The 23,353-nt window shown below is 39.7% G+C and overlaps 1 protein-coding gene across 1 annotated transcript in view; it reads left to right on the forward strand.

Annotated features, from left to right (window-relative positions):
- The first annotated feature begins 26 nt into the window (after nucleotides 1-26).
- The window catches only part of Np (serine protease notopleural), a 37,985-nt gene continuing 14,658 nt past the window's right edge, over nucleotides 27-23,353 (forward strand). The window contains exons 1-3 of the mRNA XM_069507881.1: nucleotides 27-608; nucleotides 10,496-10,751; nucleotides 18,393-20,090. Of these exons, the coding sequence (XP_069363982.1) occupies nucleotides 10,550-10,751; nucleotides 18,393-20,090 (1,900 nt within the window). The 5' untranslated portion in view covers nucleotides 27-608; nucleotides 10,496-10,549. The remainder of the gene's footprint in view (nucleotides 609-10,495; nucleotides 10,752-18,392; nucleotides 20,091-23,353) is intronic.

A 23,353-nucleotide genomic window follows, 5' to 3' on the forward strand; every position in this document is an offset into this window, starting at 1 on the left:
CCTACTGAGAAAAGCCGGCATAAAACTCAGAAGTTGCTCTTTTCAAAAAGCTTTTTATTCATAGTCCTATTCGTCATACACACTGAGTTAAACGACACAAAATCCTGTTTCTTTGTTTAAAACCCTCGCTATCTCAGGAGCCTGCCTTCGCGGTGAAATCACACGTCTAAGAATGTTAAAAGCTAATCCTAGTCGCCTAAAAAAACATCGCATATCTCTCTAAAAGCTTGTTCGCGATAAACCTTTCCATTGCAAACTGAAAAAGGCGACCGTAATCAGTGCAGCGAAGCGAAAAGTAACTGTAGGAAAGTATACATGACCTGAGAAGGCCTGTATACAGCCAAGTCAAGCTCGCAGTATGACCGCAGCCGCCTTGCGGTCAAGGCTCCAGCCCAGTGTCTAGCGCGGAATTTAAAAAAAGTTGAATAAAAGCGCGCGCGTAACTGTCAATGTCATTTTACTTTTTTTCGCCGCTAATTAAAAAAACTTTTCTTTTTTTTAAAGCCGCTTTCGGATTCTACGTTAACTGGATTTAAATAGTACGGATAACTGTATAGTGGCCGTGGATAATGAGTTCGTGATTGTGTGTAGTGGAGCCCGTTTAACAGGTGAATAATTTTAATTTTAAATTATTTAAAAAAATTATGGGTATTTTATATGTCACGATTTATGGTCATAGACAATTTTTTTTTAATTTAAATTTGACAACGATTTTGTTTTGGAACCGTTGTAGTTAGTTTCAAATTTAAATAAATTGAGAGTCATTTAAAAATTCTTAATCTTGTCTTAATTTATTTGCTCAAAAAAGTAAAGACATGGATGAAAGAGCTCGTTTTTATAGCTTTATCAGTGCTCAGCCGAGACCATCGGGAATAACGGCCCTGCAATCATAGGTTGTTGCTCTTCCTACTGGCCGCTCTACAGAAATAAAACCAGAATGTTTATTAAAGGAAAGCCACAGCCTTTAACCTTCTACTTAGTTACTTTAACGAGCAAATTTATTATCACTATTACGTATATATTTACGTAGTTATTATCTAAACGCGATTAGAGTTAATTTATTTTTATGCTGAAAAAATAAATGTAGAGTTCTTTGTTAAATGCACCGAATTGAGAACCCCCTTTTTGGAAGTCGCTTAAAAAAGCAGTCAAAACATCGTAAGCTTTTTTAACCATTAATCAAAAAATAACTTTCTTGGTTGTACAATTTACAGACAAATTATATTTGTCTTAACTGTGGAATTATATTATTTTTCAAGTAAATAGGCAAGGGCTTGACTGCAAAAATCACTAATTGAAAACATTCGAGAAAATTATTCTACGTAGTAAATTACGTGTTCTATCTAAGTAAGTAACGTTCGGGAAAATTGTGGGTATTATATTATTTTTATTGCAAAAACGATCTATAATTTTGATAGTTTGTAGTATTTAAAAAAAATTGATAAAAAATAACGCTATGTTTCTGAACGTCTTAATCCAATTTGCAACTAAAAAGTTGTGAAAAAAAAACTGCGGCCGGTCGTGAGTTTGTGTCGGTCGCGTTCCGTTGTGTAAATGTAGGTCAGTGAAATGAACGAAACACGGTCCCGTATGGAATCCGACCCGGACCGACCGCGGTCGATTTTGTCGCACCGACATGACATACATTCTTTTATTATTTATTCTATATTCAAATTTATTTTTCGCGAGTCTTAAACTCGACCGTTTTTAAGAAACCAGTTGAATTCTTTGTTTTTTTTTTAAATCAATTTTTGAGACAAAGAGACAAAGAAAAAATATCAAAGGAGAGCGAAATCGAAACGATTTTTTTTGCGATCTCACCTGGTGATAAGTGATGATGCAGTCTAAGATGGAAACAGATTAACGTGGAAGGGGTATGGCAGTTTATGAAATGAAACCCATAACCCTTATCGGTTCGGCCCACACGGCATCGTACCGGAACGCTAAATCACTTGGCGCCACGGCTTTTAATTTGATCAAAATATTTTTATTTCAACCGCATTGCAAGAAACTTGAAAATTTTATTTAAATCAACCATAAAAAGTTATTTTTAGGGTTCCGTACCTCAAAAGGAAAAACGGAACCCTTACAGGATCACTTTGTTGTATGTCTGTCTGTCTGTCAAGAAACCTACAGGGTAGGTACTTCCGGTTGACCTAGAATCATGAAATTTGGCAGGTAGGTAGGTCTTATAGCAGACATTCGGGGAAAAATCTGAAACCGTGAATTTGTAGTTACATCACACAAAAAAAAAAATTAAATTGTGGTTGTGGCGGTTGCCACAATAGAACCTAGATGGCGCTGTTCAATCGATGACATAGTCCCGAACAAATGTACCGCCGACAGTACTCGCACTAACAGAGTGTTCTGCAATCTGGACTATATATAGAAGTTTCAAGATACAACCGTCGGCCCAGCTGGCGCTACCGAGCACAACCAACCGCTCGGTGGGAGATCTCCCCTTTGGTACGGTCGAGCCTGCACACCGCTCCCGTACATTGGTGACCCCGACGTGATCAAGAGTGGTCGCACACTACAACAGCCGACGTTGATACAAGAGTGATCGCACACTAGAACAGCCGACGTCATCGAAGATCAACCGCACACCGCCGCACTCCGCACTGCGCACTCAACGTGATCAAGGGTGATCGCATACACCGCAACACCTTTGGATCACACACCGCAAGCCGACGTCTCCTCCAACTCCAAGTCTACAAGCAGCAACTGCAAGCACATCGAGGCCTGTAAGACGGATGTAGCCACAGCTTCGGGGCACAATAGCTCTGCACTCCATCACCAGCTACAAGCGTCCTGGTCTACCGCTTCTCTGGATGGTTAGCAGTCATTGCCCTTCACACGCCTTCACGCTACAACGCCACCTCTCTTCACTGCTTCACACTACGCGGTCGTCTCGGAGGAGAGTGATGTGGCGGTTGCCACAATAGAACCTAGATGGCGCTGTTCAATCGATGACATAGTCCCGAACAAATGTACCGCCGACAGTACTCGCACTAACAGAGTGTTCTGCAATCTGGACTATATATAGAAGTTTCAAGATACAACCGTCGGCCCAGCTGGCGCTACCGAGCACAACCAACCGCTCGGTGGGAGATCTCCCCTTTGGTACGGTCGAGCCTGCACACCGCTCCCGTACATGGTCATGAACTAATAATTAGTATTTTCAATTTTCAAAGTAAGATAACTATAGCGAGTGGGGTATCATATAAAAGGGCTTCACTTGTGCATTCTGAAACAGATTTTTATTGATTTTTATGCATCATAGTTTTTGATTTATCGCGCAAAATGTCGAAAAAATACGACTGAAGTACGGAACCCTCGGTGCACGAGTCTGGCTCGCACTTGGCTGGTTTTTTTAAAACAAAGGCGTAAGCTTTACGTTTTGAAACAGCGTTTAACTTTTAAAAAAAAGTAACACATAAAAATCGGCAAAGGTTGACATTTATACAGCCAAGTATGTCATTAAATATTAAATTATCTTTGTATCGTAAGAATTTCACTGACATTTCATTTGACTTACTTTTAAGATAAGCTGAGATAAGCAGGTTCTTGAGGTCGTTAACATCGAAGCTTAGCTGGGAAACAGAAAGTATGGCCCCTGCCGTTATATAGACGTAGCGATGAAAGCCTGTCTTTGACATAGTGTCCTTATTTTTTGTTGTCGGCCTAATCTTTTACTCATTAATTTTATCGTCTCTTTTTTAATGAAATCGGTAAATCTTTATTTGATGCTGACCAAAATATCAAAAACCGCCCAAGAGCGAGTCAGACTCGCGTAACGAGAGTTCCGTACTACAGTCGTATTTTTTCGACATTTTGCATTCAAAAACTATGATACATAAAAATAAATAAAAATCTGTGTTAGAATGCACAGGTGAAGCCTTTTCATAGTTATCTTACTTCGAAAATTGAAAATACTAATTTTTAGTTCACGACCTCAATTTTTTTGTGTGTGACGTAACCACAAATTAACGCTTTTTATATTTTTCCCCTAATGTCTGCTATAAGATCTACCTACCTGCCAAATTTCATGATTCTTTCTAGGTCAACGGGAAGTACCCTGTAGATTTCTTGACAGACCGACAGATAGGCAGAAAACAAAGTGATCGTATAAGGGTTCCGTTTTTCCTTTTGAGGTACGGAACCCTAAAAATATTATTCTGTAGGAAATATAGATGACCTACCTACTTCATCATGAATTCATGATCAACCCATTGCCGCCCCACTACTGAGCACAGGTCTGCTCTCAGAATGAGTAGGGAGGGAGAATGAGATGTTTTATTTTAATTTCTTAAAGCGCACATAACTTCGAAAATTTAGAGGAACCAACAAACAGACACTCTCGTATAATTATAGTGGTGACTGATGATACTCGTGAAGACATGAAAAATTAATAAGTAGAAAACTAAGTATATAATATAAAGTCAGCTCACGAACAAACTATTAATGTAATAGGCAAATTACATGCTTCCTAGCAAGTAAGCGTTGCTCGTAGATAATAATAATCGTCCTTTCTAATATGAATTACTAGCAGTTGCCCGCAACATCGTCCGCGTAAATTTTCTAGTTTCTCATGAGATCAGAAATTTTCCAGCTGCATAAGGCCTCACTTATCTACTCACTCAGTCTCACCTTAAAGTACGGAATACCTAAACACCGATATTCATATCTCTAACTTCAAAAACATAGGACTGTCATATTATAACCTTTCTACCACCATTTTACCCTTTTAGGGGTTGGATTTTCGTAAATAAGTCTTAGCTGACACCTACCCTCTAGAGGGAACCTACCTTCCAAACTTCAAGTTAAAAATAACAATAATGAAAACTTTCCCATACAAACTTTCATCCCCTATTTTACCACCCTTTCCTTTTGAGGTACAGAACCCTAAAAAAGAGAAAACCCTAGAGACACTATATAATTTTAAAATAAGCGTTATCATATCAATTGATTTCCATTTTGCGTGGTTTCACAACCTTACAACCATTATACGGGTGCGTTACAAAATCATCATTTGCATAATAATCTGCCTATATTATGTAGATGCATTTTTTTTTAAGAATATTAGCCATGTTAAATGACTAATATTCCCCTTTCCTCTCCAATTAAGCGTCAGGCTTGTGCTAGGAGTGGGTACGACAATTAAATAGTGCAACGGGCGGGGTTTGAACCGTCGACCTTTCGGTTTTCAGTCCACTCCTATACCGGTTGAGCTATTGAGGCTCATTTCCCGATGAGACGTATCTATCGATAAATTATTTTTGGTTTTTTCTATAAGTAGGTACCTACTCGTACTTACAGTACGCGGCCAAATATAATGAACATCGATCTTTAGAAGGAGATAGCAGATTTGTAGAGCACTGTCTCGGTCGTTGAGACCGACAAAACGTCATATGGGTATGAGTGACAGAGACAACGATCTACAAACCTGAAATGTCATTCTAAAGACCGATGTTTACCGACCCATACCTACCTAGCCGGGATCGAAGCCAGGATCCTCGGAACAGGAGGTCGACGCCTCACTCACTAGGCTATCAACCACTCTTAAGATAATTGGGCGTCAAAAATAGGTAATTGTTTTCAAAATGCAATAGGTACTTAACAAAAAGTCTCACAATTATAACCTCAGGAAAAAATAACTGTAGTGCGCATATAAAACCATATTATTAACATACAATGCGCAAAAAAATCTTTGTAGGCCGAGAGACGGTCGTGAGACTTGCCATTGGTCGAATACATCAAAATAATGGAGGTATATTATATTCAGTTTTATTTAATTATTATTATTACATATCTATTATTAATTGCTCTCACGCCCGTGTGCAAAATAGATACATATAAAAGCCAAAAGAGTTATAATATACTTACATACACAAAAATAAATAAACTTATATACACATTACATAAATACATATTTGCAACGGGCGGAGGATTACACCCCGGCAAGGGAGACCAAACGGCCGGGGATCAGGGCGACAGGTTAAGAAACCGGCGGACTATCCTAGCCGAGTCAAGCAAGACCGCTTTTTGCATCCTGGCTACGAGCGAACTGCCACGGAAACCCAGTCGCCTCAGATGTTGAGCGAGGCTGACTGGGATCAACCCATTCGCAGATATGACGATTGGGATGATTTCAGTGGACTCCACATGCCACATGTCGGAAACCTCGAGAGCCAGATCGAGATACTTGCGCTTTTTCTCCGTCTCAGCTCTCACGAGGTTCTCGTCATACGGAATGGTGATGTCCACCAAAAACACCCTCGACTGTGCCCGGTCCACCACCACGATGTCAGGCTTATTCGCAAGAATAGTCGGGTTAAATAAGGTAGCCCTATTTTTCTATGATTTCACGTTACCATAGCCTAATATTTGACACTAGCTTATGCTCGCGACTTCGTCCGCGTGGACTACACAAATTTCAAACCCCTATTTCACCCCTTTAGGGGTTGAATTTTCAAAAATCCTTTCTTAGCGGATGCCAGATTCATAATAGCTATCTGCATGCCAAATTTCAGCCCGATCCATCCAGTAGTTTGAGCTGTGCGTTGATAGATCAGTCAGTCAGTCAGTCACCTTTTCCTTTTATATATTTAGATAGATACACCAGTATACGTTCCCTCACTCTAGTTCACTCTGCTATCGTAATAATATGCTTAGGTCATCTCTGGGACTATATTTTGTGTGCTGATAAGAGATTCATATCACGTTACAGCGTAAAATCGGATGCAATAAGTGCGGAAGTTTGTGTTTAGGAAACAAAATGGCGTACAATTTGTATTTTTAATTTCGAATAGATAAAAAAAACCGGTCAAGTGCGAGTCGGACTCGCACACGAAGGGTTCCGTACCAATAGATTTTTTATAGGGTTTTAATAGAGATAGCGAGCAAACGAGCAGGCGGGTCACCTGATGTTAAGTGATTACCGCCGCCCATGAACATTTGCAGCACCAGAGGAACTGCCGATGCGTTGCCAGCCTTTTAGGAATTCGTACCTATAATAAGTACATAAGTAGATAATTATTATTTACTAGCTGCCCCGGCGAACTTCGTACCGCCTAACAGTCGATTCTTTTTCAGGATTTTTTTTTTAAATTTTCTCTCCGTGAGAACCATCCTCGAACGTCAAGGAACATTATAAAAAAAGAATTAGCAAAATCGGTTCAGCTCTTCTAGAGATTTGCGATCAGCAACACATTCAGCGATTCATTTTTTTATATAGAAGTTTTTGTTACAAGTGAAAGCGATTTCCAATAAAAAAGTACTAGTTGGAACATCATAACATTATGAGAGAGATTGAATTAAATTAATTAATGCCACATTAGCGAGGTACCGTTAGGGTAATGGACGTATATGGCACGAGGAATCTATACCGACCAGTTCTGGGCGCCTTCCGAGAGAAATTGTTTTGCGCTAGTACTTATAGGTGTACCTATAATAAGTACATAGATATTTATCTGCTTGAGGTCTTTTGACTTTACTGCTCAAGTATTACAGGCGCTGGGATGACCTAACTAGGTCTAACTGGTAATGTGTGGCACAGCTTTAAAAAATAAACGTTTTTTCTTTCTTATTATTTACTAGCTGCCCCGGCGAACTTCGTACCGCCTAACAGTCGATTCAAATTAACTAAATTAGATAAAAACTACAGTTAAAATCTAAGCAACCCGATTACCGGCCGTAACGGCTTCGAGCGTGTAAAATGTCATCAATAGCGACTCGCCCCGGTTTCGCACGGATAGCTTATTTTAATATTCGTAGGAAGCTAATTTTTTTTGAAAATATAGCCTACTGATGATACTGACTTCGTCTGCGTGGACTTGTTTCTAAAAAAAAATCCCGTGGGAACTCTTTGATTTTCCGGGATAAAAAGTAGCCTCATTCTACAGGTCTTTAACTATACCCATGCAAAAAATCACGTCAATCCGTTGCACCGTTGCGACGTGATTGAAGGACGAACCCACAAACCGATAAATGAATAAACCAACAAACTAGTAAACCAATAAACAAACACACTTTCGCATTTATAATATGGGTAGTGATATCGTCGATTCAGGATCAAACTGAGAGTTCTCTCACTCTAGTTCACTCTGTTAAAGATAATAGATATAGGTAGTATTTAACACTGGAATTCATAGTCAAGGTAGGGGCTTCTTTAGAGTACCATTTAGATGACATTTGTCATATTCAACCTTGGTTGAATATGACACAGTTGTCGTTTGAATAGTTCCACAAGGAAGCCCTTATCTATCCATACTCCATACTAAAATTATAAATGCGAAAGTGTGTCTGTCTGTCTGTCTGTCTGTCTGTCTATCTTGAACGGATGGGCCGTGAAAGGCTAACAGACAGTGCTAGCCTTCACGGCCCATCCGTTCAACCGATTTTGACGAAATTTGGTACAGCGATAGCTTGCATCCCAGGGAAGGACATAGGCTACTTTTATCCTGGAAAATCAAAGAGTTCCCACGGGATTTTTGAAAACCTAATCCACGCGGACGAAGTCGCGGGCATGAGCTAGTCTTGACTATGAATTCCAGTGTAAGTAGGTATTTATTGTATGTAAGATGGTCCGTCATTTAGTAATGCTAGAATACGTAATCGGCGATAATTTGTAATTTGGTCAGCGTATGTGTGCCAGACTACCGTTAGAGCGCGGCGGGACGTGTGAAAGTTGTACTGGAGCCTTGTATACTGCGGCGAGAAGATCGCATTCCGTTGCTATGGAAACGATCCCGACTTTGCCTGCCTCATCTTCCTTAGGGTGAGATCTATAGAGCGTACTCTGACTTAGCTTAGACTTAAGACAGAGTTAAAACGAGAGAGAGCTATATCTCTCACATTAGCCATGTTAAATGACAAATATTCCCTTTTCCTCTCCAACTAAGCGTAAAGCTTGTGCTAGGAGTAGGTACGACAATAGTGCAAACGAGCGGGGTTTGAACCGTCAACCTTTCGGTTTTCAGTCCACTCCTTTATCCGTTGAGCTATTGAGGCTCTATCTTATTAAATCTGTCTCGTTTTAACTCAATCTTCAGTCTGAGCAAAGTCAAAGAGCGCTCTATAGATCTCAGCCTTAAAGCAGGGTACTCACTAGCCGTGTAGCATGTAACGAATCTGATACTGTATCAACCCGCAAATGCGGGTATGGTTCATCCACGGTCACCGCGTATCCAGCTACGAGCTACAATACGCGTACAAAAGTAATGTACATCGACCTTTAGAAGGAGATAGCAGATTTGTAGAGCACTGTCTCGGTCGTTGAGACCGCCAAAACGTCATAATATGAGTCGCAGAGACAACGCTCTACAAAGTCTAAATGTCATTATAAAGACCGACGTACACTGCGAGCCGCGTTTGTGTTCGCAGTGGTCATTGAGAACTTAATTAAGGATTTTTTGAAAATTCAACCCCTAAAGGGATAAAACAGGGGTTTGAAATTTGTGTAGTCCACGAGGACGAAGTCACGAGCAAAAGCTAATCTAAATATATAAAAGGAAAAGGTGACTGACTGACTGATCTATCAATGCACAGCTCAAACTACTCAACGGATCGAGCTGAAATTTGGCATGTAGATAGCTGTTATGACGTAGGCATCCGCTAAGAAAGGATTTTTGAAAATTCAACCCCTAAGGGCGTGAAATAGGGGTTTGAATTTGTGTAGTCCACGCGGACGAAGTCACGAGCATAAGCTAATACTGTATAAAAAGGGTGGTACCCCCTAAGCATGAAATAAAATCAACAATTTTTTTTTTGTTTTTTAAATAGAGATAGCGAGCAAACGAGCAGGCGGGTCACCTGATGTTAAGTGACTACCGCCGCCCATGAACATTTGCAGCACCAGAGGAACCGCCGATGCGTTGCCGGCCTTTTAGGAATCTGTTGGTCCGCCCCTTGAATAACCCCATGTTGTAATCTAGTGGGAACAAAATAAACAGCTAAAAACCACGAGTTGGCGAGCTATAATGGGACAGAGGAGCCTACAATTATAACTGTGCCAGGACATCTTCCGCAATGCTGCGGCTAACATCTTAACGGTCGACTCATTGCCCTAGGCCCTAGCGGTACTTTAGGGCGGCTTTCCATAGCCCTTTCTTAGATATAGCTATACGAGTTAGCAATTCATGTGTTATGCTCACGACTTCATCCGTGTGGACTACTTCAAACCCTTATTTCACTCCCTTAAGGGGTTGAATTTCACCTTTTCCTTTTATATGTAAATTTAGATTAGCTTATGCTCGCCACTAAGTCCGCGTGGACTACACAGATATCAAACCCCTCTTTCACCCCCTTAGGGGTTGGATTTCCAAAAACCCTTTCTTAGCGGATGCCTACATCATAATAGCTATCTGCATGCCAAATTTCAGCCCGATTCGTCCAGTAGTTTGAGCTGTGCGTTGATAGATCAGTCACTCAGTCAGTCAGTCAACTTTTTCTTTTATATATTTAGATATTAAAACTGTCTTCTCTTTTGTTACAGAAGCAAAAAAAATGCACTGGAGCTTATAGCGAACGCGCAAACAGACACACAAAAATGGGGCCCCCCATTTCAACATGGCCGAGCAGTCCACGGAGAGATACTAAAGTGTCATGTGAAAAGTGCTTCGTAGTTCATATTGTAGACAACTGCAGTGCCGCAGTGGGCCTGCATTATACGTTTCTGTTTATATTTATACAAGTGCTGCTTAGTTCTGTGGCCGCCAGTCCTGTTATATTAGGTTTGGATTATTTACAAGGTAATTGTATAATTTTTTACAATTTCTCGTTGTTTACCGATGCCCAGCATTTTATACTATTACGCGTGGATTTCCTGCCAATCCGCACTTGGCCAGCGTGGTTTTGACCATTAGTCTACTATGGTCAAAACCCTTCTCTCTCTGAGAGGAGACCTGTGCTCTGTAGTGAGCCGGTGATGAGTTAATCATGATGATGATGACGCGTGGATTTAGGTTTTTTGAAAATCTAGTGGGAGCTCTTCGATTTTCCGGGACGAAAACTAGCCAATGTCTGACACGATATGCAAGCTATATATCTGTACCAAATTTCATCAAAATCGGTTAATTGGATCATGGATGAGCCGTGAAAAGCTAGCAGACAGACGTACGTTCGCATTTATTTATAACTAGCTTATAAGTACTCGCGACTAGTCCGCGTGGACTGCACAAATTTCAGACCCCTATTTCACCCCCTTAGGAATTGAATTTTCAAAAACCCTTTCTTAGCGGATGCCTACGTCAACAGCTATCTGCATGCCTTTCAGCCCGATCCGCCTAGTAGTTTGAGCTTTGCGTTGATAGATCAGTCAGTCAGTCACCTTTTCGTTTTATATATATTTAGATACAGTATTGATACAGTACTAGTGCGACTTCGTACGCATGGATTTAGGTTTTTCAAAAATCCCGTGGGAACTCTGATTTTTCGAGATAAAAAGTTGCCTATGTAACTCTCAAAGTCTTTAAATATATCCATGTAAAAAATCACGCCGATCCGATGCTCCATTGTGACGTGATTGAAGGACAAACCAACCCTTAACCAACCAACCAACACTTAATACTATTACTAACTTTCTTCTAGAATCTAGCTCCAAACGAATCACTATAGTTAAAAGTACCAGAAAAATAATTTAAAAAACTTAGTTAGGTACATGCTTAACTAATACCTACACAAAATCCCGACTAATATTATAAAGGCGAAAGTTTGTATGCGTGTGTGTGTATGTTTGTTACTCCTTCACGCAAAAACTACTGCACGGATTTGGCTGAAATTTGGAATGGAGATACATTATACACTGGATTAACGCATAGGCTAGTTTTTATCCCGGAAAATCAAAGAGTTCCCACGGGATTTTGAAAACGTAAATCCACGCGGACGAAGTCGCAGGCATCAGCTAGTGTCAAATATTTTCACTTTTTCCATTTTTACCGGTTATGCGCGATAGTGAGTCGATTCGATTCATCTTTTTGGTTGTTACCATATCGGGAATCACTTACACTTCTTCAAGTTGACTAACTGAGTCAGCGGTGTAAAAGTCCAGGGTTCGAGTCTGATCCGATCAATTTGAAAAACCGGTCAACTGCGATTCGGACACTGGAACAATCTAATGGCATACGTTTTTGGACTTAGCAGTACCCCTATTATAAATGTGAAAGTGTGTTTGTTTGTTGGTTTATTGGTTTGTTGGTTAGTCCTTCAATCACGTCGCAACGGAGCAACGTATTGACGTGATTTTTTGCATGGGTATAGTCAAAGACCTGGAGAGTGGCATAGGCTACTTTTTATCCCGTGAAATTAAAGAGTTCCCACGGGATATTTAAAAAACCTCAATTCACGCGTACGAAGTCGCGGGCATCAGCTAGTATCTACATATAGTTATTTTGTTTTTATGAGAGAGTATCAGATGTATTTATCGTACAAAATGTCGAAAAAAATACGTAACCCGGAATACGGAACCCTCGGCGCGCGAGTCTGACTCGCACTGGGCCGGGTTTTTAAACAACAATTAAATATCACTTGCCTTAACAGTGAAGGAAAACATCGTGAGGAAACCTGCATTCATAGAGTTCTCCCCATAATGTTCTCAACGGTGTGTGAAGTCTCCCAATCCGCAAATGGTCAGCGTGGTAGACTATGGCCAAAACCCTTCTCACTCTGAGAGAAGATCCGTGCCAAGCCGGCGATGGGTTGATCATGATGATCCATACTAATATTATAAATGCGAAAGTGTGTCTGTCTGTCTGTCAGCCTTTAACGGCCCATCTGTTCAACCGATTTTGACGAAATTTGGTACAGATATATGTACCGGGGAAGGACATAGGCTACTTTTATCCCGGAAAATCAAAGTTCCCGCGGGATTTTTAAAAACCTAAATTCACGCGGACGAAGTCGCGGGCATCAGCTAGTCAATAATCATAATTTACCTACCTGTGTCGCTTAAGTTTTTTTTTTTTAAAGAATATTAGCCATGTTAAATGACTAATAATCCCCTTTCCTCTCCAATTAAGCGTCAGGCTTGTGCTAGGAGTAGGTACGACAATAGTGCAACGGGCGGGTTTTGAACCGTCGACCTTTCGGTTTTCAGTCCACTCCTATACCGGTTGAGCTATTGAGGCTTTTAGTTAGTTTATCGGCGCCCGTATTTCCCCACTTTCACTTCCTTTCCGCAGAGGAACGAGGTCGCGTGTGTCATCTTTGAGAACACAGTTGTCGGAACAGAACACAGTATGCTTTTAGCTTATTCATATTTTAATTCGGACTTTTTCCTTTACTTGTGCTTTAAGGTGACGCAGTAGGTACGCCCGACCGAAATTAGCAGCGCACGTGGGTAACCTGTTTGCTTTTCACTTGACATTGTATTAGAAAGGTATTCTCACTCTGGGAGGAGACCCATGCCACAGAATATATTATAATGCCCATGCTCTGTAGCCGACAACGATGAGTTGATCATGATGATGATGATGAAATTAAAATTCTTTAATCTCTATTATTGATTAATCACAAATGGAAATGATTGATCTCCAAAACTAATGGCGTATGAGTCATTTGGTTAAGTATGCCAATGTCCTAAGCTGACGCAGAACGGTTTTCACCTACGTTATGTAAAACTAGCTGATGTCTAAGACTTCGTTCGCGTGAATTTAGGTTTTTAAAATTCCTGTGAGAACTCTTTGATTTTAAAAATAGCCTTTGTCACTCTCTAGGCTTTTAACTATAGGTACCCAAGCAAAAAATCACGTCGCTCCGTTGCGACGTGATTGAAGGACAAACCAATAAGGGGGCGTCCATAAATTACGTGAGATGTTTAAGGGGGGGAGGGGGTCGAGTCAAATCTCATCTAAACTTACGTTGGAGACAGGGGGGTCTCGGCAAATATCACGCAATTTTTTTTCTGTTTGAAACAAAAAAAAAATTATACTATTTTGGTCCATTTAATCCAGATTGTACATGCTTAAGATTTAATCTTAAGTGTAATCGTAATACGATTTAAGTCTTCTATTGTTAAATTTTTATTACACTTATAACTCTCAGTAATATTATTGTCTAGTCAATATACTAGTCTTAACAGCTAGTCGTAGATAAAAGCACGAAGCAATTTTTTTTTCTTTTTACAATAACAATCCAACGCGTTTACGTAAGAAACCCACATTACCAAAAATCTCACGTGAGATTGGGGGATGGGGGAGGGAGTTGAATAAAATCTCACGACATCTTACCAGGGGGGGAGGGAGGGACAGAAGATTCAAAAAAACACCTCACGTAATTTATGGACTAAAGTAACAAAACAATAACGTAAAGTACGTAAGATTTATATGAGAGATTTATATAAGATTTATATGTATATCTCACGGACGGCTATTATACTCACGTGTTTAGTCGATGTTAGTCCGACTAGTTTCGAACTCATCCGGGTTCCTTTTTCAAGAAGTCAGTTCGCGCACGCGTCGCGGTTGAGACTCTAAAATACTCAAGATTTTATCGTTGAACTAGAGGACACAACCCCTCATCCCTGATGCTGTAAGGAATTGAATTCCTAAATCGTGCTGATCCCATGGGATTTTTAAGAATCTTAAATAAAATAAGTTTAAATGTTTTACTAGTTACCTTGCATCCCGGGGACGGGCTACTACGGATAGGATACTTTTTGTCCTAGAAAATCAAACGTACCCACGGGATTTTTAAAACCTATCCACGCGGGCGAAGCCGCGGGTGTAATCTAGTCTAGAATAAATAATATTTTTTATTCAGATACATGTTAGCCCTTGACTGCAATCTCACCTGGTGGTAAGTGATGATGCAGTCTTAGATGGAAGCGGGCTAACCTGGAACAGGTATGGCAGTTTTTATTAAAGCTCCTGCGGCCTGCCCCTTTGGTTTCTACACGGCATCGTACCGGAACGCTTAATCGCTTGGCGGCACAGCTTTGCCGGTAGGGTGGTAACTAGCCACGGCCGAAGCCGACCAGACCAGACCACAAATATAGAAATGATAAAATTCCAAATCCCTGCCAGGAATCGGGACCTCCCACTAATAAGACCACAGTGCTTACCATTGCGCCAGGGAGGTCGTCAAAACGATGACATTGTAACAAAATTTATTTCACGGATTATTACAATAAAACTATAAAACTTAAAGCTAGCCTTATCTAATTACTATATAAATCATGACCGCGTGGAATGGTGCCAAGAATACTGGCTGCATTTCCGCGCTGGACAGCCAGGCTGATCCGTTGCGCAAAAAATGAGCCAGCCCTTCTGTCACCAGATGAGGCTATTAATCGCGGTGAAATGTCTCGTAAAAAAATTTTAGCACTAAGACTCCATGGCCCCAGGGTCTCCACGGCAAACGGCACAAAAATGTAACTCTCTATAAGAGAGGCATACTTGCGCCGCTTGCCGTTTTCAGCTGTTTCTGCTGCGGCTCCCGGTCTTGATGCTGTCTTCCTGATATGACACGGGGCCAATGTGTCAACGCAAGTTGCGTCCCACATTAGCGCCCGTCCCCGTTCCCAGGGAACCAGCGTCAATCCATCAGGTCTCTTGCCATCATCCCGACTAATCCCTGCCGGCTCAATGAGCGCAGGAATATTTATGGTGGCAAGAGCTCTTTTAATTGTATCGTTAAGAGAGCCATGCCTAAACAGCCTACCAGAGCTCCTTTGGCAAGAGAGTCCGTGGATTCACGGATTATTACATATGATGTTATGATGTTGGCTACACCTATTATGATAAAATTTAGACAATTATAATCAGGCTATTGACCCTTGCACATGGCGACATTGGGCGCATCGCGCGTGGCTATATCGTGTGCGAGGGGATCATCATCATCATCACGATCAACCCATCACCGGCTCACTACAGACCACGGGTCTCCTCTCAGAGTGAGAAGGGTTTTGGCCATAGTCTACCACGCTGGTCATATGCGGATTGCGAGGGGATATTGTTTGATAATTAAGTAAGTAAGTAATTACACACATAAGACGCACATATAACTCCGAAAAGTTAGAGGTGCGTGCCCGGAATCGCACCCCCAACCTCCGATTAGGAGGCGGACGTCCTAACCACTAGGCTAGCACAGCTTCAGGCATCATCTAGATTCTAGGCAATGATAATCCTGCAATCTAGTTTAGAAAGGTCAAAACAACCAGAAATTATGCAAATGGGTTTTTAATTAACAAACTTGATGCTTTCATGATTAGAATTTTTACTTCTATCAAATGTAGGTATCATCATCATCATCATCGTGATCAATCAGTTTGTTGTGGGCTCTTCTCAGACCTGGGCGCGTTTGGAACCCTCATAGCTTTAGTTTTAAGTAGGTACGTATTAATTATCACCACTATGTCATCTTACAAATAAAAACTATGACAATCAGGAAGCGTAAAATTTTACCTATTCTGAATAAATAATTTGAGTTTGAGTTTGAGTTTGAAATCCTAGCAGCCTCACGTGCACAGAGTACTGGTCTCTTCTTGGTATGGGAAGAGTTCGGCCGTAGTCCGCCAGGCTGCCTAAGTGCGGATTAGATAGGATCACTTTGTTCAGTTAACACAGTGATCCTATAAGAGTTCCGTTTTTCCTTTTGAGACACGGAACCCTAAAAATGAAAAAGTTAAGGAAGTATGACGTTTTAATATTTTGGGGAATTTCGCCCTCTCACTGATTTTCAAAAATACTACTCGATCGAAGCCGGGACATTTCAGCTAGTATACTTAGTTCTTGCATTTCACGAAGGCCACTGACTCATGCTTGTGTTTAAGTTCGATTCCTGGCAGGGGTTTGGAATTTTATAATTTCTAAATTTCTGGTCTGGTCTGGTGGGAGGCTTCGGCCGTGGCTAGTTACCACCCTACCGGCAAAGCCGTGCCGCCAAGCGATTTAGCGTTCCGGTACGATGCCGTGTAGAAACCAAAGGTGTATGGGTTTAATAAAAACTGCCATACCCCTTCCGGGTTAGCCTGCTATCATCTTAGACTGCATCATCACTTACCATCAGGTGAGATTGCAGTCAAGGTCTAACTTGTATCTGAATAAAAAATAAATAAAAATAAAGTCGTATCGGTATACGTAAGGTACACTATAAATGTGTGCGTTTGACAGCGCTTTCCCGCGACTGATTGGTCCGACATGCACGCACACTTACGCAATGACCATGTAAACGACGTCACCACCAGTAAAGTTCACTAGCCTTCGTGAATTGCAAGAACTGTAATAATATAGTAGTGGGGCGTTGCAATATTCATTCATCAAAACTAAAACGCGTTGAATTCTTTTAAATATAAGTTTTTGGGTGCCATATTAAAGACTTCAACGCGCGTCATGATAATAAATATTGATTTTAGTTTTTTTAATTTATTGCTTTTTATTCAGTTCTATTTATTTCTTTCTTACGTATTTATTACATAAAATATTGTATATTACTTATAGCTCTGACTTTTCGGCGTCTTATATCTTTAGAAAAATATGTTTCTGAACTTATAATATAGTATGCATTGAGGTAAATAATCAGTCTGTGATAGTATGTGAGTAATTGGAATTTCATTGTTTGATGTTTGATTTGATCGTCTAACGCCATCTATCTCAAATCAATTGATTTGTATAACCTGTTTCATCAATAACAAAATAGATGTCGCTACATTACAATAAAGCCAAATGCTATTTCAGAATACTTATTTCGTAGGAATTCTTGATCTTGGAATAGTAATGATTTTTTTTCACAGTTCGAGAATTATTATAATATTATACTTAGTATAGATCCATCGTTGACTTATGATTAATATTTACAAACATGCGGATTTTTTACATCTCATACGAATGTTAGTTTTTTATAAATTGAATTGCGATTCTTTTTAAAATGAGGGGATAATATAATAATACAAAAAGATATTTAATTAGTAAAAAGATTTACTGATTTAATATAGGTAGGTAAGTATATTTAATTTCTGCGCAAACTGCGCGAGCGTTTTGACCGTCAATCGAGCATCGCTTAGCGAGTTTTTTTCTTTAGTAGCTGCGACAAACTAATGAAGAGAGAGTTCTCGTCGGTATTTGTATAGAGTCAGCGATCAACTATTAATACATTTATCTTTTTTAGTGACACGGAATCATACGATCGATTTGATTGTACGTTTCGAGCTAGTCGCTTCGTGGTCGCCGCTCGAACAAATGCCATATTATGATACGACATACCCCGAATCTTGTGAAACTCATCGTTTCCAAAAAAAAAAATTATTTCAAAAAATTTAAATATTTTTGTTCAATTAAAATTCACACACTTTTGAATCGTCAAATGCATCTATCACTGGATCGGAATGCCTTTCCTACCGAGAAGAATCAGCAAGAATGCTTTCAATGTTATTAACATATTTTTGTCTTTTGTTACAGGTCCAGTGCCCCTAGCTAGGAATATAAGACACTTGCCGTGCATATCAAGAAGTACAGGCCAAGAAGGGCTATGTATGTTCGCGATAGACTGCCTCAAAACCAACGGGACACATCTAGGAACGTGTATAGACAGATTTTACTTCGGCTCCTGCTGCCAGATAGCCGATAAAACAACCTTACCACAGATTGTCGGTAATAATATAGAAGATAACTCAATAGACAGTGCCAATTTTGTTCATCCTCTAACAGAAGACAAAGTTCACAGCACCGTCAGTAAAATTCCCGACGCTGTGTACCCAAATAAACATGACACTGGGATAAATAAAGTGACAGTAACAAATAATAATAAAGTAACTAGTAAATATGGTAACAAACCTGTCACTGAAGCAATATCAACAGATAAGACAACAACAGTTGAAGAACGTACAGAACCAAATGTTATAGAAACTAAATCAGAAGAACCGACCACGCTTAGCAATAAAGTAGTAAATGAAAATGATGATCCTAAAATACAAACAGACACAACCATAACAAAAGAAACTTTAACGACCCAACCAACTAAACTTAATGATGCTACAGAAATACCAGTCAAACTTTTTACTTTTCAAACTGTATCTAACGATGTTGGAACCGGAAAACCAGAAGCTTCAAAACCTACAACAGAATCTGTAATCACCACTGAACAGGCAACCTCAGAAAAACCAATAAAACCTACGAGAAAACCAATCAAGCCTACTTATAAACCAAGACCAACGTACAGACCAAATAATTTCACGAGACCTACGCATATAAGTATCAAACCTAGACCTACGAAACCGATCTTACCGTTCAACACTACCAGAAAACCTCCATACAGACTACCTCCAAAAAGACCGTCTACGAAAAAACCTCTACCTATACCACCAAGATTAAATATTACAATTTTACCACCATCCACTAGCAACGGACCACTTTTTACACGACCGTCTGTGTCAACAATCACTTATATTAACACAACATCATCAAAACCAGAGGAAACACCACCAACTACTGTATCTACGACAGTAACAACATTACCACCTAGTCCGACAACAACAGTATCGACTACAACAACAACCACACAAATGCCAACAACAACAACAGAAAAAATGATAGAAACAACAGAAAGTATTGCTACAGAAACAGCTTTACCAATATCTTCACCTTCAACAGAAATCATAACTGAAAAAGCGACAACAACGACAGTGATGGATAGAACTTCATCAACAACAGTAAAAGATACATTAACAACAACATTACAAGATAAAGTAACAACTACGACAACAGTTAAAGATAAAATAACAACAACAACAGAACTCACAGAAACAGAACCAACTGTAGAACCGTCTAAAGAAATTGTAACAGAGAAAGATATACCACAAGAACCAATTACAGACAACGTTACTTTACAAGAGGAGGTTACGGAAAAAGAGACCTTAAGACCAGTGACTGAAGTTGAAATTCCTAAAACAACAAAACCTTCGTCGTCTACAGATTTTCCGCCTTTTATGACTTGGACGAACGCTGTGGAAGACTCCAAAGTTCCTGCCGCTACTACGCCTACTTCTAAGCCTACTACTACGCCTACTACTACGCCTACTACTACGCCTACTACTACGCCTACTACTACGCCTACTACTACGCCTACTACTACGCCTACTACTACGCCTACACCAGAAGGTAAGTTTTTGTCTTATACAGGGTGTAACCAGAACGCTAGCAAAAACTTAGCGTTATTGACCTAAACACAATCCAATACCAATAACCATTTGCCTATTTTGTAGTTTTAGTGGTTTAGTATTTTACAAACCCGCAATATATAGCGTGCAAATCTCGGGTCAATGACCCACCTACGGCGTAGCATTGACTTCGAGTGGCCTACATACACAACGTTCGTTGACCCCTAGCGTCAGTCAGATGTTTTATTTGCAATATATCGTGAACTTTTACAAAATATAGGATTTTTTTATTTATTTTTCACGATATTTTTTTTGTGGTATCATATCAGTAATCTTCTATAATAAGAATAAGAATAAGAATAATTTATTTTGAATAATATAAAAATGAATCACTAAATGTGATCTCGCAAATCTCGAGAACCGCTGAACCGATTTCGCTAATTCTTTTTTTATAATATTCCTTGAAGTACGAGGATGGTTCTTACGGAGAGAAAGATTTAATTCAACCTCCCCTTCAATTTTCTAAACTCCACCCGAGCGAAGCCGGGGCGTGTCAGCTAGTCTTTATTGTAAATGAGGTGCCATTGTGGAGTCCCATAAAAATATGAAGTCTAGACGATTCGCGCAGCTAAAGCTAATTGGCACCGGCACCAAAAAGTATTATTATGGAACTATATTAACTCTTGTATACATAATATATTCGGTAATAAATTAAATTATTTTTCAATTTTTAGTGTTTATGTAACGAAGTCGGTTTTTTTTTTTTTTGTAAAAAAATTTTATTTCACAATTTTTTGTGGCCCCATGGAATTATGCTATGACTGGTTAAAATCTACTGTTTACTAAGCTATTACACTGATCGCGAGCAATTTACTCTTATCCGTTGAGGAGTTCCAGTATCTATCTTCGAAGATGTTCATCAGATCTTCACCAAATTGAAATGGGACCAATTTTGAAGTATACCCTTTCAAACAAAATAGAATTTTCAAAATCGGTCCAGGCGTTTTTGAGTAATCGGGGAACATACATTAAAAAAAAAAAAAAAAAAAAAAAAAAAAAAAAAAAGATTCCGACGAATTGAGAACCTCCTCCTTTTTTTGAAGTCGGTTAATAATTAAATAATGCAGGAATGGGGAGCAAAATTTAATTTAGGTAACTACACGCAGATATTTTACAAGAGTTTAGTGTACCCACAAGAGTTTACACAGTAAAGTACCCAAACGTATTTGGTATACCCGAAAAGTTTAGATTTGCAAGTGAATACGATATTATTGCACATTTAAATTCATTGCATTACTCGATGGACTAAGAGCCAGCGTGTGCCAGACCTTCGTTATTTTATAAAAGCTGAAATTTTCCCTACGTATTGTCGCCAACACAGAATCAGCGACTATGAAGTTTGTATCATGGTGACTTTGGCAAATAATAGGTAACAAAGACGTATAAAATCTTTTGCCAACGAATAAAGTCTATTTTTTCATTTATTTTTTCGGAATATTATTAGAAATCACGTCATGCATTGCCAGACACAGTATCGTGGCAACCCCCTGCCAAAAACCCTTAAAGTTTAACAATTTATTAAACTTTAAGGGCGTCTGGCAGGGGATTGCCACGAGGAAAATATAAAAAAAATTGACTTTATACTTTGAGGTAAGATTTTTTACACCTTTATTACCTGTTATCTCCCAAAGCCATCATGATCCAAACAAACTTTCCTCCCAGTGTTACAATACAGGTATAAAATCACAAAGCTTTTATAAAATCACACAGGTCTGGCTCGCGCTGGCTCTCTCTCTATAAGAAACGGGTCAAAAAACTGCTAATTATATCAACTTATATACCAGAAATAAAGATAACATCTCGAATTGTTAAGTGCTACGTTTTATAGCTGTGATAGCCTTAGCCTTAGGCTGTGGCCTTAGGTTAGAACGACGCCTCCTAAAAGGGTCGGGGGTTCGATCTCGGTCAGACACTTCTAACTTTTCGGAGTTATGTGCGTTTTAACCATATTTAACTAATTAAATATCAATTTCTTTAACGGTGAAGGAAAACATTGTGAGGAAACCTGCATGCCTGAGAGTTCTCCATAGTGTTCTCAAAGGTGTGTGAAGTCTGCCAATACGCACTTGGCCAGCGTAGTGGACTATGACCCTTCTCATATTGAGAGAGTGCTCTGGGTTGATCATGAATCATGATTTGCTGCGTTTAGCGACTTTATAATGACCGTACTTAAGTAGATAATAGGTTTATTTCAAGTACACAGTGCCTTAGGGTCATGGCACATTGCCGCACGAAACGCTAAGGCAGGAAAGAAATCTATGAATCAATCGAAAGCATTCGATAAAATACTTCCAATAATTACGAATGAGTCAAAACTTTCCAAGAATTCGGAACAGATGACTAAGATGACTTTGTGTTAGATAAATAAGTATACAGTGTAGACACTGACCTTTTCTAAGTTCTATTACATGTACGCTGGACCTGCAAATGCCGATTTGTTTTTAAAGCAACTTGATTTGCGTCATTTTGGCGCTGATAGCAGCAGTGAGCATAGAGTAGGGTAGGATGTATAGTCCGCGACAGGTTGAGATGGCAATCGGGGTATGAGGCGCTGGGACACCCAGCACACCCGCACGTCACCTGCGTTTGCCCGCACCGGGTCACTGACTACTCGACCTGTCGCGTAGGTACTCTAAATATATAAAAGAAAAAGGTGACTGATTGACTGACTGATCTAATCTATCAACAGACAGCTCAAACTACTGGACGTATCGGGCTAAAATTTGGCACGCAGATAGCTATTATGACGTAGGCAACCGCTAAGAAAGGATTTTTAAAAACTCAACCCCTAAGGGGGTGAAATAGGGGTTTGAAATTTGTGTAGTCCACGCGGATGAAGTCGCGAGCATAAGCTAGTATAATATATGAGGGGAGCGTCATGTGAGCGTACTCGGAACTAAATGTTATCAACATGGTGTCAACACGAAGACCATTTTGATACAGCGTCAATTTAAATTCCCGGTACGATCGGTGGGGCGCTTCGAATCGGCACATAAATAACTGTAATTTTGTATGGCACATCTCTTCCAGCGTACTTTGTAGATAGGTATATTATCCATGTCCATTGCCGTGTGTAGATAATGAATACATTTCAACACCTTATACCTACCAGTGAATGGCCATTGATCTTTGCGTGGGTGAAATTAAAAAAAATAAAAGGCGGTCAAACTGTAATTGTCTACAATCTGTATGTAGGTAATAAAT

The sequence above is a fragment of the Maniola hyperantus genome, chromosome 27 (genome assembly GCF_902806685.2).
Source record: "Maniola hyperantus chromosome 27, iAphHyp1.2, whole genome shotgun sequence".
NCBI lineage: Eukaryota > Metazoa > Arthropoda > Insecta > Lepidoptera > Nymphalidae > Maniola > Maniola hyperantus.